Source organism: Ovis canadensis, chromosome 24, assembly GCF_042477335.2.
Source record: "Ovis canadensis isolate MfBH-ARS-UI-01 breed Bighorn chromosome 24, ARS-UI_OviCan_v2, whole genome shotgun sequence".
NCBI lineage: Eukaryota > Metazoa > Chordata > Mammalia > Artiodactyla > Bovidae > Ovis > Ovis canadensis.
This window is the reverse complement of record NC_091268.1, coordinates 50,603,858-50,620,545: the sequence shown is the minus strand read 5'-3', so window position 1 is coordinate 50,620,545 and position 16,688 is coordinate 50,603,858. Positions and strand designations below refer to the sequence as shown.

Genomic DNA, 16,688 nt, shown 5'->3' with positions numbered 1-16,688 from the left:
CTCCTGGGCCCAACCAAACCCACCCCTTTCTCAACATGGACACAAGAGGTTCCCAAGCCCAAGTCCAGGTTTATTTACACTCATCTCCAAGCACATGATTTGGGGATAGGTGACAGCTCTCAGGGGAGAGGAGGGTGACGTTCACAGAGGACAGGGATGCAGTGCAGGAGAAGAAAGGGACGGCCGAGGGGGTGGGCCTCTCTTCCAGTGTCCTCCACGGGCTCCCACGCGTCCCTGCACAGATGCAGGGATGCCACCTCCTTCAGGATTTGGACTTGGACACAGCAAGTCCGATGAGTCCAGCCAGTCCCGCCACGCCCAGGGCCATGCCTCCAACGATGGCCATGCCCACTAGTCCATCTGGGGAGACGAAAAGGGAGACTGTCACGAGGCCAAACCCAGTCCCTGCGGGGACCTGGGCTACCACCTCACGGCCTGCTGCTCCTTGGCAGAAGACATGCCTCTCTCCCTGGAGTCCTGGTGTGAGGGGCCCTCAGGGCCGGGGAAAGAAGAGGGTTTGAGGAGGAACTGCCTGGAGGGCATCATCTGAAGAGAGACCAGAGGGTCCAGGCACGGGCGACAGAAGAGGAGTTAAGAGAGTGGAGAGGGGCCCGGGGATGCTGGGGGCCAAGGAAACATGAGGGCAGGGAGTGGAGGGAGGCAGAGGGGCAGAGAGGACGGCCTTCACCTTTCTTCATGGCCTTGTCAATGAGCCGTTCCAGTTCTTTGGCCTGGTTGTTCTGCGGCTCTGTCTGCAGCAGCCCTCGCACATACTTCAGGGCCTTTTCATATTCCTGCACTCAGGGAAAACAACACACACCCCCTCAGAATTCCATCCCTCCGCCTGCCCATCAGAGGGGCCTTCTCTCCGCTGGCCCTGGGGCTCCTCCCTCTCCCTGCACCCCCTCCCTTGCTCCAGCCCCACCCAGAGGAGTAGAGTCCACAAACCACCCCAACTGTGTGGGGGTGATAAGCTGAAGGAGATAACAGCCCAAGGCTTGGGGCTGCACCCCAGTGCTGACATCACTTTGCTCCCCACACCCTCGGCACCCAGATCCTCCGTCTCTCGCCTTCCCTTAGTATCTTGGCCTGCTTTCACCTTGCACCTCTGTACCCAACACCACCCCCTGCCTACTGCCCTCTCTGGCCTGGGCTCTACCCTGGAGAGAGATGAGTGGGTGCTTGACCACCCAGGCAGGGTGGAGGGGGAGAAGGAAGTGCTCTGCTTTACCTTGAGCCTGTAGTTCCCCACGGCCAGGTAGAAGACATAATCCCGCTGCTCCTCTTTGCTCCCTTTGGGCAGCAGCTCTGGGGAGTAGGGAGGAAGGAAAAGGGTGAAAACCCCTTCTCTTCTTTCTTAGTGCCTGTGTCCCAGACACCCCCTTCACTCCCTAAATTCACTGTCCTGAGCCTCCACTTCAGCTCCAGTCACTCTGGGCTTCCTACCCAGAGCCGTGGGGCAGCATGAACCCCAGCCAACACTGAGGTGTACGCAGCCCCCATATCAACACTCCAGTCAACTCTGGTTCATCCAAGTGAACTAAAAGCAAATCAGGGCAGTGGACAAGCCAAAGGCATCTCTACTCCAGTTGCTTGCTGCCCAGAGTAGTGTTCAAAATAAGTTTTCACTCCTTCTCTTTTTAAAAAAACAGCTCCAAACTTGCCTTCAACTACCCCTCCCTGAAAGATCCCATCTAACTTTCTAAGTTCAGTGACTTCCCATAAGGTTACGTGTTCAGCTGTACTCTGTGTACTAGAATTTGTTGCTAAGTGGGCAGGTGTTTATACAGCTTCCCAAGCGTCTGTCAACTAGAATGGCAATGTTTAGAGACCACTTCTGCAGCTGTGTCCTATTTCTTAGGAACTGGAGGCTGAGATGATTTGCATTCAGGAAGATTCTTACTTTTATGGATTTACAATAGGTATCTTTGGCTAGTTTAGTGATTGTTTATACACCATTACTTGACCAAGAGAAAAGGGGTACAGAGAAATTTAAAGGTCAAGTATTGTGGCCTCTGACAAATGCTGACCTATCCAAAGTTAACAGGAAACAGTATTTTGATAAAAAAAAAAAAAACACCATCTGCTCACAGGTTTTGAGGATGGTCTTCTGGACTTTTACGTGACTCGCCCCAAAGGTTTTCAACAATAGCTGCTAAATAACCAATAAGGTGAGGTGAGGGGGCAAAGACAACACGACTGGGGCACATGAAGACAGGAGCTTCTGTTCCCAATTCAGCCATTAATTAAGCAGCTGTCTGACCTGAGACCAGTCCCTTTCCTTCTGTCTAGATGACCAGATCACCAAAGTCCCACGGGGACTGACATGCTATGACTGTCTGGCAAAACACCAATGAGGTAGCAAGTAGCCAAAAGCACACTGGGAGAAGTCAGACTAAGTGCAGCCCTTTCCTGCAGTGAGTTTACTGGAAGATAACTGAACGCTGAGATCCCATGTTGAAAGGATCCCCACACTGGAGATGGAGGGAGCAAACCAGGCCAATGGTGGCAGAGGACGACGATGGCAAGTTGGGAAGGGGCGAGTTGGGGAGTCAGCCTAGCACCTCACCCTCCAGCAGAGCAAGGCCTTTACGGATGTCGTCGTTGTACTTGCTTCGCACCAGGCACCAGGCATATTCAAACTGCGTGCTCTTGGACACCGAGCCTGCTGCCTTCTCAGACTTAAATTTCCTTTCAAATTTCTGCCACAGGAGAGGAGAGGAGTCATTTAGAAGTGAAGGGGGCAAGCTGAACTCTAGCAGGACCTGGGTGTCCCTGTTACCCATCTTCTCCCTTGCCACAACCCCCGTTCGGGTCTTGGGGTACCCGACCATGGGGTACCCCAGGTCCTGCAATCTTCATCTCTGGGACCCAGGCATTCTGCTTCTTAGTGCCGGGTCGTCTCCTTTGTCTCCTTGGACCTCCCCTCTCTGCTTCCCTCCCCCTAGTGGTGCCGAGTGGAGATGCCACCTGGTGGCGGCCCCAGGCACCGCTCCCGGAGCAGCTGACCCCGGGAGGCTGGCCTGAACAGTAAACAACAGGCTGTCAGAATAGCTCAACAACAGTCCAGCCCACGCGGCCCCTCGTCGGAGACTGCTTCTCTCAGCCCCACCCTGCCTAGTCTGGACCCTATCTTATCTGAAGGAAAAAACAGTAATAAACCTGCCTACTTCCTGTTAGAGCTACAAAGATTGAGACATCCCCTACAAGGGACTTAGCGCTGTGCCGGATCGAGTACTATGTGAAACTTTACGGTGGTCGCTGTGTTCCCCCGCCACTGAAGGAGCACTTAAAATCAAGTGCCCGCATCCTGACCTCGAGCTTCTGAGAGAACCTAGCACCCGTCAGACTCCAGGCCCCGAGTCTGAGGCGTGGTGGCACAGGAAACTACAACTCCCACTAGGCTCTGGGGCAAAGTGGACCCTCTGGGCAAGAGCCGAACGCTGCTGGGGCTGCCGGGAGCCGTAGTTCGGCTTCTCTAGGCAAAACTGATGCTGGGAGGAGAGTTTGGCCCCTACCCGACTCTCCTCAGGGCCCGCCCCTCCGAATCTTCCTTTCCCCTCCCTCGGAGCCGGGCCTCACCAGCAGGTCCTCCACAGACACCAACTCGTTCAGCACGGCCTCCATGGCCGCCGGCCCCGCAGTCCTCACAACTCGGACGCTACACTGCCACTTTCTCCATGGCCCACTGACAGGGGCGGAGAGTCACTTCCGGTGTCCGGCGGAAGCGGGACCGCCCTCCCCTACGCAGAGCCAATCGCTTCCCGTAGCCGCCGCCGAACCCGCCTCCGCCTACCGCCGCCGCGGCGCGCAGATGGTCTCACTGATGCGCATGCTGCAACTGGTCCCTCTCCCTCACCAGAGCCCGCAGGCCGCGCACAGCGCCTGGCCAGTCCTAAAGCTGGTCTTCCTGGGTACCCTGCAAGTGCCTCCGTCTACAGAGGCTCCCTGAGTGAAGTACGAGACGGTGTCTTGATGGTTAGCCCCCAGACTGAAAACAGCGTAAAGAGAAGGTGGGGATCTGGGCATGGATCCCGTAATTTTAAGATCTAGTCTAACCCTCTCTCTTCCTCCCTCCCCCCTGCCCCAACTCCCTGCTCCCAGATATCTAGGACCCTAGGGGCTACGTGACTTTTTAGTGCCTGCAAGAAAATCATAACTAGTACCAGGGTTTCCAGGGCCCGGGCGGACTTATAATGCAAGAGCAAAGAAAACTAGATCTGTCAAACGTAAACCAGAGACTGGAATACATACTAATGGGGGATGCTATTAATGGGAGTTTAAAGAAAAGCTGTTGCCTCTGCTTGCACAGAAGGTCCAATATTTTAAATATTATTTAATAAAGCATCCTCTGGGTGTACTAAAGGGGGAAAGGCCATTCATGTGGGGTCATGGGCATTAAGGAGCTTGGAAGTGAGAAGCAAAAAAACATGGAAAGGGGAAATGCTGCATGCTGCTCTGGCATCTGTGTTCTGTGCAGTGAAGCGTAGGTCATGAGGGTAGCTCAGTCGCCTCTAACTCTTTGCAACCCCATGGACTGTAGCCTACCATGCTCCTCCGTCCGTGGGATTCTCCAGGCAAGAATACTAGAGTGGGTTGCCATTTCCTTCTCCAGGAGATCTTCCCAACCCAGGGATCGAATCCAGGTCTCCTGCATTGCAGGCAGACGCTTTACCATCTGAGCCACCAGGGAAGCTAAGTGACTCTCAAATTCTCTTTACCTTGACCCACAGTACTCCAGCACACCTGTGAATGTAAGTTCCCCAAGGGCAGAAACTGTATCTTGTTTATCTGTCCATCTCTAGCTCTGAGCACAAGGAAAATGAAATGTTCAAGAAATATTTCTTGAATTGTCAGGAAATAATAGTAATGACCGCAGTGCAAATGCAGGGGGTTAGCATCCAAACAAACACCCTTCACATTTGCAAAGCCCCTTGAATCTTTTTTTCCTCATAGCCTTGTGAGTTAAAGTAGGGAGTTATTCTTTTCTGTTTGGCTTGGACAGTTGATATGAGCTCAGTAAAGTTTAAGAGAAACCTCAATTTAGGGAACTGGCTCCATAATAGTCAAGGAGAAAAATTTACGTTCCTTCAAAGATGTAGTGGGTGCCTAAGTTTGGCTGGGCATTGGGGTAAGCAGAGAGGGTAAAAAGGTGTACATAATATGAAGCAGATGAGTGAAAACAGGGCTGAACACTAAGGGCAAGTAGAACTTACCTTCCTTTGAAGGCAGGGAATTTAAGAAAGGCAAAAGTCCACTATTTCTATCAGGATGTTACTTTCCTCAGGTGGCCTGCTACCCCTCATCCATGTTTGCATCTGTTGTAGCTCTTGGCACAGGCCTGGCACATGGCAAAAACTCCATCAGGGTTTGTTAAATGTAATTTGTGGGGGGGAAAAGAATGTGTTACATGGCTCGATTCTGTGCCAATGAAGAGATCTTAAGTTTGTTCCTTGGGTCCAGTAAGCACAGCCATCCACCCTGGATTATAGGGATAAGAAGTAGTGCCTGTTCATTTTACTTCCAAATTACGTTTCTCCGTCTTTTTCAAAAACATCTGCTTTATTGACTATGCCAAAGCCTTGGACTGTGTGGATCACAACAAACCGTGGAAAATTCTTAAAAGAGACAGGAATACCAGGAATACCACCTGACCTGCCTCCTGTAGGTCAAGAAGCAACAGTTAGAACTGGACATGGAACAACAGACTGGTTCCAAATCAGGAAAGGAGTACATCAAGGCTGTATAATGTCACTCTGCTTATTTAACTTACAGGCAGAGTACATCATGCGAAATGCCGGGCTGGATAAAGCACAAGCTGGAATCAAGATTGCTGGGAGAAATATCAGTAACCTCAGATATGCGGATAACACCACCCTTATGGCAGAAAGCAAAAAACTAAAGAGCCTCCTGATGAAAGTGAAAGAGGAGAGTGAAAAGCTTGGCTTAAAACTCAACATTCAGAAAATGAAGATCACGGCATCCAGTCCCATCACTTCATGGCAAATAGATGGGGAAACAGTGAGAGACTTTATTTTTGAGGGGCTCCAAAATCACTGTGGATGGTGACTGCAGCCATGAAATTAAAAGATGTTTGCTTCTTGAAAGAAAAGCTATAACCAACCTAGACAGCATATTAAAAAGCAGAGACATTACCAACAAAGGTCCGTCTAGTCAAAGCTATGGTTTTTCCAGTAGTCATGTATGGATGTGAGCGTTATGACTATAAAGAAAGCTGAGCGCTGAAGAATTGATGTTTTTGAACTGTGGTGTTGGAGAAAACTCTTGAGATTTTCCTGGACTGCAAAGAAATCGAACCAGTCAGTCCTAAAGGAAAATAGTCCTGAATATTCATTGGAAGGACTGATGCTGAAGCTGAAGCTCCAGTACTCTGGCCACCTGATGCGAAGAACTGACTCATTGGAAAAGACCCTGATGCTGGGAAAGATTGAAAGCAGGAGGAGAAGGGGATGAAAGAGGATGAGATGGTTGGATGGCATCACTGATTCGATGGACAGGAGTTTGAGTAAGCTCTGGGAGTTGGTGATGGACAGGGAAGCCTGACATGCTGCAGTCCATGGGGTCACAAAGAGTGGGACATGACTAAGCTACAGAACTGATCTTTTTCAATAGCATCCAAATGCAAACTATTGTCACTTTGGAGTAGGCAGAGAGACCTTATAAAAATACAATTCTCAGTTTATCTGAAACCCTTTAATAGCTTCTCACTGCTGTTAGAACAAAGGCCAAAACCTTGCAGCAAAGCCCAGAAGGTTCTCTCTAGTCTGGTCTGGCTCCTGCTCTGCGTCATCTCTCCTTCACTGCCTCTCCCTGTCTGTACACTAACCCCACAGGCCTCCTTTCAGTTCTGCAACCCCTAGTGGCCACAGGCCCTCTGTACATGCAGTCCTTGCTATCTAGAACATCTCCCCTCCGCCGTGAAATGCCCCCCGCTTTGCTTATATGACTCATTCATTCATCTATGAGTTAGTTCACTCAACAGATACTTATTGAACACCTGTTACGTGCCAGGCACTGTTTAAGTATTTGGGATCAGCACTGAATAAAGTTCCTGTTCTCAGAGAACTTGCATTTTAGTGGGGAAAACAGAAAAAATAATCAAACAAGTAAATAACTAGAAACACAATAATGGCAGGGTGCTGTGAAAACAAGAAAAGCAGGGGAAAGGGACTGTCAGAGAAGAGGATGCTGGTGGAGGAGAGCTCAAAGAAGCCCACCGTGGAGAAGTGACACCTGGAGAGAGAACTGAAGTAGCCGTGCAGGTGAATGGGGAGAACATTCCAGGGAGATGAAACGGCAAGAGCCAAAGCCTTAAGGAAGGAACACATAAGAGTGGTTTAGAAAATGAGGGCAGAGAGGTAGCCAGGGGCAGATCGTGGGGGTCCTTGTAGACTATGGTAAGGAAACTGGACTTAATGTGACCAGTGATGGGAAGGCATTGGAGGGTTTTGGGCAGCAGAGTGAAATGATCTAGCATAGAGCAATCCCTCCGGTGGCTACTGGGGTGGCCCAGGCAAGAGACAGTGGTGACCTGGTCTATAGCGGCAGCAGTGGAGGTGAAGGCATTCAGGATATGTGGTCAGAAGGTGTGGTCAGCAAGAACTGCTGATGGACTGGATGTGAGAGAGGAGGGTAGGATGACACATAGGTTTGTGCCCTGACTGACCTGGTGAATTCCTACTGACGTCAGTTCTAAGCTCTAAGACTCCTCCTTAGGGAAGGCCTTCCCTGGCATCCAGATTAGGAGGGCTCCTGTTGAGAGGCTGAGCACTACCCATCCTGCATTTTCAGAATATAAGACTGAAACCCGCTCATTCTTTTCTTAGTTAGCCCTGTGTTTTTGTGAACCACACGAGTGTTGGTTTTGGTATGGTGATAACATCTTCCAGGAGCCAAAGACTATTCTGCTATTGTCTCTTTTCTTCCCCAGATAAAGGAAGGCTCACATGTGACCTGTGGTCCAAAATGACACAAGGTAAGAGTTCTGTTTGATCTATGAGGAAACTGAGACTCAAAAAGCTTAATTCATCTCCCCAAGGTCACAGAGCTAGAAGTGGAGGAGCTGGGATTTAAACCTAAGTCCTGCTTCAGCATCAGAGACGAGGAGTCAGTTAAAGAATAAACAGACAGACAGGATATGACGACTTTGTAAGTATGCTCCAGTTTTTATCTTTAAAAAATTTAAGTGTAAATTTGTCATTTTTTTTGGTTTGTGTTTCGCACGGTAGAGGACTTCCCTTAAGCAGCAGATGAATGAGGAAGGAACAATTCAGATTAATTCAAAATGAAAACAGGCAAAGCAACAGCAATAACCTCCCTCCCCTTTTTTTAGTAAAATACAGTAAAATTAAAAACAAAACCCCCCAAACCACCAACAATGCCCCTGCGATTGTTGTATAACTGACTTCTGTCTCTTGGCAAGTAGCTTGTGTTTTTAGTTCACAGTATGTGTTACTTTATGTTTCCCCTCATGAGAAACGCTGAGCTGGAAGAAGCACAAGCTGGATTCAAGACTGCCGAGAAATATCAATAACCTCAGATATGCAGATGACACCACCCTTATGGCAGAAAGTGAAGAGGAACTAGAAAGCCTCCTGATGAAAGTGAAAGAGGAGAGTGAAAAAGTTGGCTTAAAGCTCAACATTCAGAAAACAAAGATCATGGCATCTGGTCCCATCACTTCATGGGAAATAGATGGGGAAACAGTGTCAGACTTTATTTTGGGGGCCTCCAAAATCACTGCAGATGGGGATTGCAGCCATGAAATTAAAAGATGCTTACTCCTTGGAAGGAAAGTTATGACAAACCTAGATAGCATATTCAAAAGCAGAGACATTACTTTGCCAACAAAGGTCCATCTAGCCAAGGCTATGGTTTTTCCAGTGGTCATGTATGGATGTGAGAGTTGGACTGTGAAGAAAGCTGAGCACTGAAGAATTGATTCTTTTGAACTGTGGTGTTGGAGAAGACTCTTGAGAGTCCCTTGGACTGCAAGGAGATCCAGCCAGTCCATCCTAAAGGAGATCAGTCCTGGGTGTTCATTGGAAGGACTGATGGTGAAGCTGAAACTCCAATACTTTGGCCACCTCATGCGAAGAGTTGACTCATTGGAAAAGACCCTGATGCTGGGAGGGATTGGGGGCAGGAGGAGAAGCAGACGAAAGAGGATGAGGATGAGATGGCTGGATGGCATCACTGATTTGATGGACATGAGTTTGGGTAAACTCCGGGAGTTGGTGATGGACAGGGAGGCCTGGTGTGCTGCGATTCATGAGGTCGCAGAGTCGGACACGACTGAACGACTGGACTGAACTGAACTGATGTATTACTTTCTAATTATACACTTGTGTGATTTGCTGATGAATGCCACCCTCCTGTATTAGACTGGAAGCTACAGGAGGGAAGGGTCTGTCTGCTTTGCTCATCTTATGTCCACAGAGCTCAGAGCCTCTACCAGTAGATACTCAATTTGTACTAATTATTGTTGCATAAATGGTTATTGCAGTTGCTATGATTAACTTTTTGGAAAAGAAACCAGCCAATATATAGTAAGAGCTATATTATTTGACTAGTAATCTACTTCTGTGGGGGAAAAAGTATTCAACAAAAGCCAAAAAGAAAAGAAAAGCAAGGAAAGAAAAGGCATGAAGAAATTCATTCCTGCATATCTCTGAAGGTAAACAAACAACTAAATCACCAAGGAATGGTTTTATTAAATGATGTTACATCAATATTATGTTACATCAATGTAATAATAAATAGTCCTAAAGTCAGTCAGCTGGATTGTAGGCTGATCATATTAAAAACAAAACAAAAAAGTATGACCTTCTCAAATTCAGTCCTGTGAGTGGGCAGAAAGGAAACTGACATTTTTTGCTGGTGGAACCAAAACCTAGAACTGGTACTTGGTGGCAGTGGCCCTCCTTTGACGACACCAGAAATTGGAGCCTGTTTCGGACTTCTGCCTTACAGCATCTTGTCAGGTCGGCCCAGGAGAAGTTCTCAGCAAACACCCACCAAACAGAATTCCACTATTATTTTTAAAAAGTTAATAGGAGATCAAACCGGTCAATCCTAAAGGAAATCAACCCTGAATATTCACTGGAAAGACTGATGCTCAAGCTCCAATACTTTGGCCACCTGATGCGAAGAGCTGACTCACTGGAAAAGAGCCCGTTGCTGGGAATGATGGAGGGCAGGAGGGGAAGGGGTGACAGAGGATGAGATGATTAGATGGCATCACCGACTCAATGGACATGAGTTTGAGCAAACTCCGGGAGATAGTGAAAGACAGGGAAGTCTGGAGTGCTGCAGTCCACGGGGTCACAAAGAGTCACACATGACTTAACGACCGAACAACAACAATTTATTATTTGGCTGTGCCCAGTCTTAGTTATGGTATGCAGGATCTAGTTCCCTGACCATGGATTGAACATGGGCCCCCTGGGTGGGCGTGCGGAGTTTTAGTCACTGGACCACCAGGGAAGTCCCAAGTGTTCCACTATTTGTGTTCTAATCTTCAGTGATCAGTCTCCTCTACTTCCCACTTTCATCTACTGTTTAATTAGACAGGAAGTCCTGTCAACTCCCAACTGGTTCATTCATCCAGCCAACAAAACATTTCTTAAGGGTCTGCTGTGTTCCAGGCACCCTTCTAAGTGCTGCGTAAGAGAAATGAACTAAACAGACGTAAATCCTTCTCCCATGGAAGTCATAAATCCTTCTCCCATGGACGTCAATCTTAGGGGAAGAGAAAAGACAGCTAACGAATAAATAACATAACATCAGGCCACCGCTGCCTCCATTCTGTCGTCATACTCTTTAACAGCCTTCACCTGTTTTCCTCTTTCAACCCAGCCTGGCTGCCAGCTGCATTTTAAAGTGCAGATCAGACCCCACATCGCTTGACTAAAATACCGTCTAGACTACTCAGGCCCACTCCAGTACTATTGCCTGGAAAATCCCATGGATGGAGGAGCCTGATAGGCTGCAGTCCGTGGGGTCGCTAAGAGTCGGACACGACTGGGCGACTTCACTTTCACTTTCGTGCATTGGAGAAGGAAATGGCAACCCACTCCAGGGTTCTTGCCTGGAGAATCCCAGGGACGGCGGAGCCTGGTGGGCTGCCGTCTATGGGGTCGCACAGAGTCGGACACGACTGAAGCGACTTAGCAGCAGCAGCAGCAGCAGCAGACTACTCAGGACATGGTTGAAATTTCTTATGATGCATCAAAGCCCTTCAGGATCGCCTCTGCTTACCTCTCCAGCTTCGTCTCCAGGCACCCACGCGCCCTGAACACGGCGAGTTTTCATGACGGCCACCTTTCTTCCACTCGGAATGCTCTCCAATCAGAGCTCTCCATCCACCAAACACCTGAGTCCCTGCGTGGCCGGCAACTAACTCCCAGGCTCAGGGCCGTTACCCTCCGGGGCAGCGCTTATCACCCAGTCCCACAGTCCTTTATGTGGACAGGGACCGTGTCTTGTTTATCTCTCTGCCAAAGGGCAGACACCCCAGAATTGTTCGTGGGGTGAATGAGAGAGTAACGCAGGCATTCTTAAAAAAAAAAAGACGCTAAGAACCTCGGAGACATCTGCACTTCCTGGTAGCGGCTCGGTCGGCCCCGGAGGTAAGGGTGACCCCAGGGTCTGCTCTAGGAGGAAGGCTCGGTGACCCGGAGGACCCGCGAGGACTCGCGCGGGAAGAGCGCGCAGTCTGCGTCTGTGCAGTCTCCGCCCTCTGGAAGGAGGCGGAGCCGAGACGAGCCCTGGGCGGGACACGGAGGCCCCGCTGGCCAATTAACGTGAGCATCTTCGCGGGGGGGCGGGGCACGGTGAGGCTGTGAGGCAGAAGGGGCGGTGCCGAGGCCTGGGATCCGCGAATCTCAGTTCTCGCCCTTGTGGTCCGGGATGAGCGGGATTCTTCTTGCTAATCCTTAAACCAGAGACGCTCTCTGTAAATGAAAATGTATCTGTTGCCTCCTTTAGAGTCTGTCTCCCATCTATGTGATGAGGGCGTACACCGTGCCCAGGAATCACCTGGAATCTTACTAAAAGTGCAGAGTTGGTTCAGTAGGTGTTCGGTGAGGCCCGAGATGCTGTGTTCCTAATTAGCTCCTAGAGGACATCGATGCTGTGCCTGATCTCTAACACACTTTGAGGAGCAAAGGTGTGAAACAGTGGTTCTTAAAGGTGGTCCCCGGACTAGCAGCTTGGACATCATCTGAGAATTGTTTAGAAATGCACATTATTGAGCCCGGCTCCACACCTGCGTAGCAATCTGGGGTTGGGGCCCGGGAGTCGGTTGTTTTTACAAGCCCTGTGGGTGATTCTGGTGCTCAGTGCTCACTGGACTTTGAGAACCACTGAATAAGAACAAAAAAATTGAGCTTCATTTCTCTACAGACTGTGACTGTGTCAGTTTTATCTCGTTAAGTTTCTTCAGCCGAAAAGTCAGGGTGAAAATACTGATGCCTTCCTAGTGAATCTCTTAGGAGGAAACGTGAGAATGACTTTAAAGCACTTGGCATACATAATAAACATTTTATAAGGGTTATCAGAGCCTAGGGAGCTTAGTTTCATTAGTGTGAGAGGACAGAAAAAGACTTTAAAAGGAATGAGGGATGCGGGGAGATCTCATAAGCATATACAGAAGTGATTTTACTCTTGCAGGTCACTAAAGTGGAAAAGACGGCTGCAATGGTAGCTAACACAACAGTGTTACCTCTCAACTGTGGTGATTATCCATAAAGCCTTTCATTTTGACAACGAATTAATTCACTTATTTGGAATGCCTCTTTCAGATGAGTGAATTTTAGAGAGCAGTAATAGACAAAAAGAAATTTTTTGCTTTGTGTGTGTGTTTTTTTCAAACAACAGATGTGCCTTGAACTATCTAGGTGTGATTTTCCTATTTGTCTGTTCTGGGAATGACATCACCATTTACCATTTTGGTCGTAGGATGTAGAAAGGGGATAAGGCAAAATCAGAAAAAGGTAAGAGAAATTTCTGGATCAGTTTTTATTTAGCAATGAATTCAAGCTGCCAGAAGAACTAGAAAATCTGTCGCCCCTGCCTCATACACTGCTCTCATCCAACCATGAGCTGCCAGAGTACTGATTCTAGGAATTCTTTCAGAACTCATTGACCTTCCAGGATGAAGCTGTATACATTACCAAAGATGAATAGAGTTTCTTGGACCAGGGTCAGAGGGCCTCTTTCTAGACTGTCATGCTGCTGCTACACTGGAGTGGGTTGCCATTTCCTTCTGCAGTGCATGAAAGTGAAAAGTGAAAGTGAAGTCACTCAGTCGTGTCCTACTCGGGAGCCACCACGGGAGATCCCACCCATGACAAGGTCATGTGGAAGAGAACTGTTAAGCAAGGCTTCAGAACTCAACGGGCTCCCTAGGCTTTCTCGAGCATCTACCCCGAAACCAGAATCTGTCTGTTTTACTATTTCATGACTTTCACCAACTCCTCTGGCATTAACAGGGGTCTATTCCTGACCACCTTTCTCTGGATAAAATTAACTTAGGGCTATAGCTAATAAGTCTTCTGGACATAAGAAGAATATTTCCAATCAAAACCCCTCTGTTAGCATTATAGCTTGCTTGGCAGATATATTCAGACCCTTGCAGCTACGCATATGATTATTTACATCCTCCCAACTGTGAGAGGCATGGAAAGCCTAAAACATAGAGCCTTTCAAAGAGTTAAAAGTTATTAGAGTAGTGTTAATGTAGGATTTCATTATTGGGCCAATGCTTGTTGCTAAGTTCCCATATCTCTTATCCGCTCTGCACCTGGGAGTGCATTAGTTAACATAGTTGGAAAGTAAGAAAAACAAGTGTAGCCTTGAAATTAACCGCATCAGACTTTTGAGCTAATTGGTTCTTTCTTGTAACTCACTGCACCTTTGCTTCGTGAGAAATGTAACTTGTTTAATACTTTTTGAGGCTGACATAGATTAGAAATATAAGAAAAAACATTTCAAGGGAAAATAAGTTTTTTGGTTGAACAGCCTTTATCAAAAGAGGGTCATAAAATGTTCACAGGCCTCCAAGGCCAGAAGATAATGTACACAATATTGTTTATGGGAAAGGTTTGCAGAAAAAATCCTGGTTTCAATAAAGACGAAACAGATATAATGTTTGGGCTGACTCTGTATGACTTTGCATCTTTCATTTCCCTCTGTGTACAAGTAAAAGTATAAAATACCCTTTTAAAAATAAAAACAAGGGGCCTCGCTTGAAGAAGCTTGGTCACCCCGTGTTTTTCTTTTTTCTCTTTTTTCCTCTCTTCCTTTCTTTTTCAGGCTGATCTCTTGGAGCATAGAGGCTCCCTGCATTCACTTATCTGCCCGGGTTTCTAAGACCTGAATGGGAAGACGTTCTGCGTCTTCACTCCCTCAGGAGACCGGGAAGGCACCTGTGGCCTCCGTGAACAGGGCAAACTTCTTGTCTCGAAGTTTTATTGGCTTTCTATGTAAACCAAAGAATATCAGCCTCTTTCTCTCCTCTATTTTCTCATCTATAATATTCTTTCCTTATCTCTCTCTAAATCAATCGCCGACACCGTTTTTCCTTCAGGTTCCCCTGGATCCTGCGGGGGCTGGACCCCGGCAATTGACCTTCCAGGATGAAGCTGTATACATTACCAAAGATGAATAGAGTTTCTTGGACCAGGGTCAGAGGGCCTCTTTCTAGACTGTCATGCTGCTGCTACACTGGAGTGGGTTGCCATTTCCTTCTGCAGTGCATGAAAGTGAAAAGTGAAAGTGAAGTCACTCAGTCGTGTCCGACTCAGCGACCCCATGGACTGCAGCCTACCAGGTTCCTCCGTCCATGGGATTTTCCAGGCAAGAGTGCTGGAGTGGGGTACCATTGCCTTCTCCAAGACTGTCATGCTAGAGAATTACAAAAATGTGGGTTTTGTTGGTAAGGATTCTGCCTTGTAGAAAGGAGGCCTTTTGAGTTTCTGTTCTAGTGAAGATTTATTGCTCTAATGACCACAACTCTGAATTTAGCCATTATGTGCATGTAAATTCCATTTTGTTAATGTTATGGAGGGAGGTAAAGTAGCATCATTCCCTATGAAACTAGAAATCAATCACAAGAAAATTATGGGAAAATCACAAAAACGTGGGAATTAAACAATATGCTATTGGTCAACCAGTGTCATCAAAGAAGTCAAAGGAGATATCGAAACATACCTAGAGACAAATGAAAACAGAAATATAACATACTAAAATTTATGGAGGAGGGGTACTTCCCTGGCAGTTCAGTGGTTAGGATTTGGTGCTTTCCCTATAACCTGGCTTTAGTCCCTGGTTGGGAACTAATATCCTGTAAGCTGTGTGGCCAAAAAATAAAGAAAGCTCAAGAACAATAGTTTAAATACCAAAATATTTTTAAAAATTTCATAAATTGCTTGACTAAGAAGTAGCCGTACTTGTAATAGTTGAAATAGTTTGTTATTCTCCGTTTTGAAATGAGCTCTGTTTTTCTTAGAATGAAGTTGGACACTGAATACAACATCCTCTTTGCTCCCTAATAGTCCAGCAGACATCCAGCATCCTTGATGCTGGAGGTAGGTGACAATATCTACACTTGGGCTTGAAAGAGTTCCTAAAGTCCACAAAATTGTATGCAGATAAAAAGTGTACACATATGTATATATGGTTGGGGGAGGAGATTGGGTTCATAGTTTTCATCGGATCCTAAAAATAATAAATATAGGAAAGCAAGACATGGGGACCGGGCCCCATAAGACATGGAGGGAGCATAAGGGCCAACTCAGCAGAATCTGTTTTGGTTAAGATGGCAAGGCCTTCTGATTGAATTGTGGCTAACTGTGGATTGCTGCAGCAGAGTCATGGATGTACTCTATAAACCTGGCTCCTCTCTTGGGCTACATCTCTGCATTGCTCAGGGGTATTTGATGGACTTTCCGTGTGGTCCAGTGGTTGGGAATCTGTCTTCCAATGCAGGCAATGCTGGTTCGATTCTTGGTCGGGGAACTAAGATTCCACATGCCCCCAGGCAACTGAGCCCATGTACTGCAACTAAAGAAGCCTTCACGCCACAACACAGCCAAAAAAAAGCGGAGGTTGGAGGCGGGGGGGGGGCGGATATTTGAGATGAGCAGTAGCTGGGTAACTCTGCTGAAGGTCAGAATTTAATCTGTATTTTTTGGGTGAATTAGGAGGATGCCAGTGTGATGAAAGCTGCATGTTTGTTTTACATCAAAACTTTAGAAAGGACTGAAGAGCTTTCCTTTAGCCACTCGCATTTTTTAAGTGAAAAAACAGGATTAAAGAAATGAAATAGCATTCTCAGTTCCTCGGTCTTCCTGTTCTTGATCCACAGCAGTTTTTCTATGCGCTACTATCTCTTTTAATATGTGGTAGATCAGCTTTTCTAAAAAAGTAATTCTGATGCACAATCATCAGTTTCTGGTAGAAAGTTAGGTAGCTCAATCATTCATGAAGAAGAATGTCTGCGTGAGCTAGATTACTCAAAGTGTTCTGGTCTCAAAAACATCCCCTCCCACCACTTGGAAGTGTTCAGATGCTAGAAGGGATGTTGCAGAAGGTCAGCTGTGACTAAGAGCTGAACAGAGGCTGCTTCCTCTGAAAAAAATGAGATCATATCAAGCTGTGTACAT

General features: G+C 47.3%; 1 protein-coding gene and 1 long non-coding RNA gene across 2 annotated transcripts; one reads left to right on the top strand and one right to left on the bottom strand.

Annotated features, from left to right (window-relative positions):
* Positions 1–49: 49 nt before the first annotated feature.
* On the bottom strand, positions 50–4,614 carry FIS1 (fission, mitochondrial 1). The gene is made up of 5 exons (XM_069571112.1): positions 3,583–4,614; positions 2,570–2,702; positions 1,232–1,308; positions 689–794; positions 50–360 (listed from the first exon to the last, which is right to left on the bottom strand). The coding sequence occupies exons 1-5, from the start codon at positions 3,625–3,627 to the stop codon at positions 263–265; spliced, it is 459 nt and encodes a 152-aa protein (XP_069427213.1). The 5' UTR covers positions 3,628–4,614; the 3' UTR covers positions 50–262.
* Positions 3,804–9,648, top strand: LOC138429502 (uncharacterized). Its single transcript, XR_011252821.1, has 3 exons — positions 3,804–4,013; positions 8,060–8,169; positions 8,497–9,648. It is a non-coding gene; the product is annotated as an uncharacterized lncRNA (long non-coding RNA).
* Positions 9,649–16,688: the final 7,040 nt, after the last annotated feature.

What these genes read in the sequence shown, in the direction of transcription:
- FIS1 (XM_069571112.1), bottom strand. Translation starts at nt 3,627, where the DNA reads ATGGAGGCCGTGCTGAACGAGTTGGTGTCTGTGGAGGACCTGCTG. An exon ending in AGGCCTTGCTCTGCTGGAGG is followed by an intron (nt 1,309 to 2,569) that starts GTGAGGTGCTAG and finishes CCTACTCCCCAG; the next exon opens with AGCTGCTGCCCAAAGGGAGC. An exon ending in TGGGGAACTACAGGCTCAAG is followed by an intron (nt 795 to 1,231) that starts GTAAAGCAGAGC and finishes CCCTGAGTGCAG; the next exon opens with GAATATGAAAAGGCCCTGAA.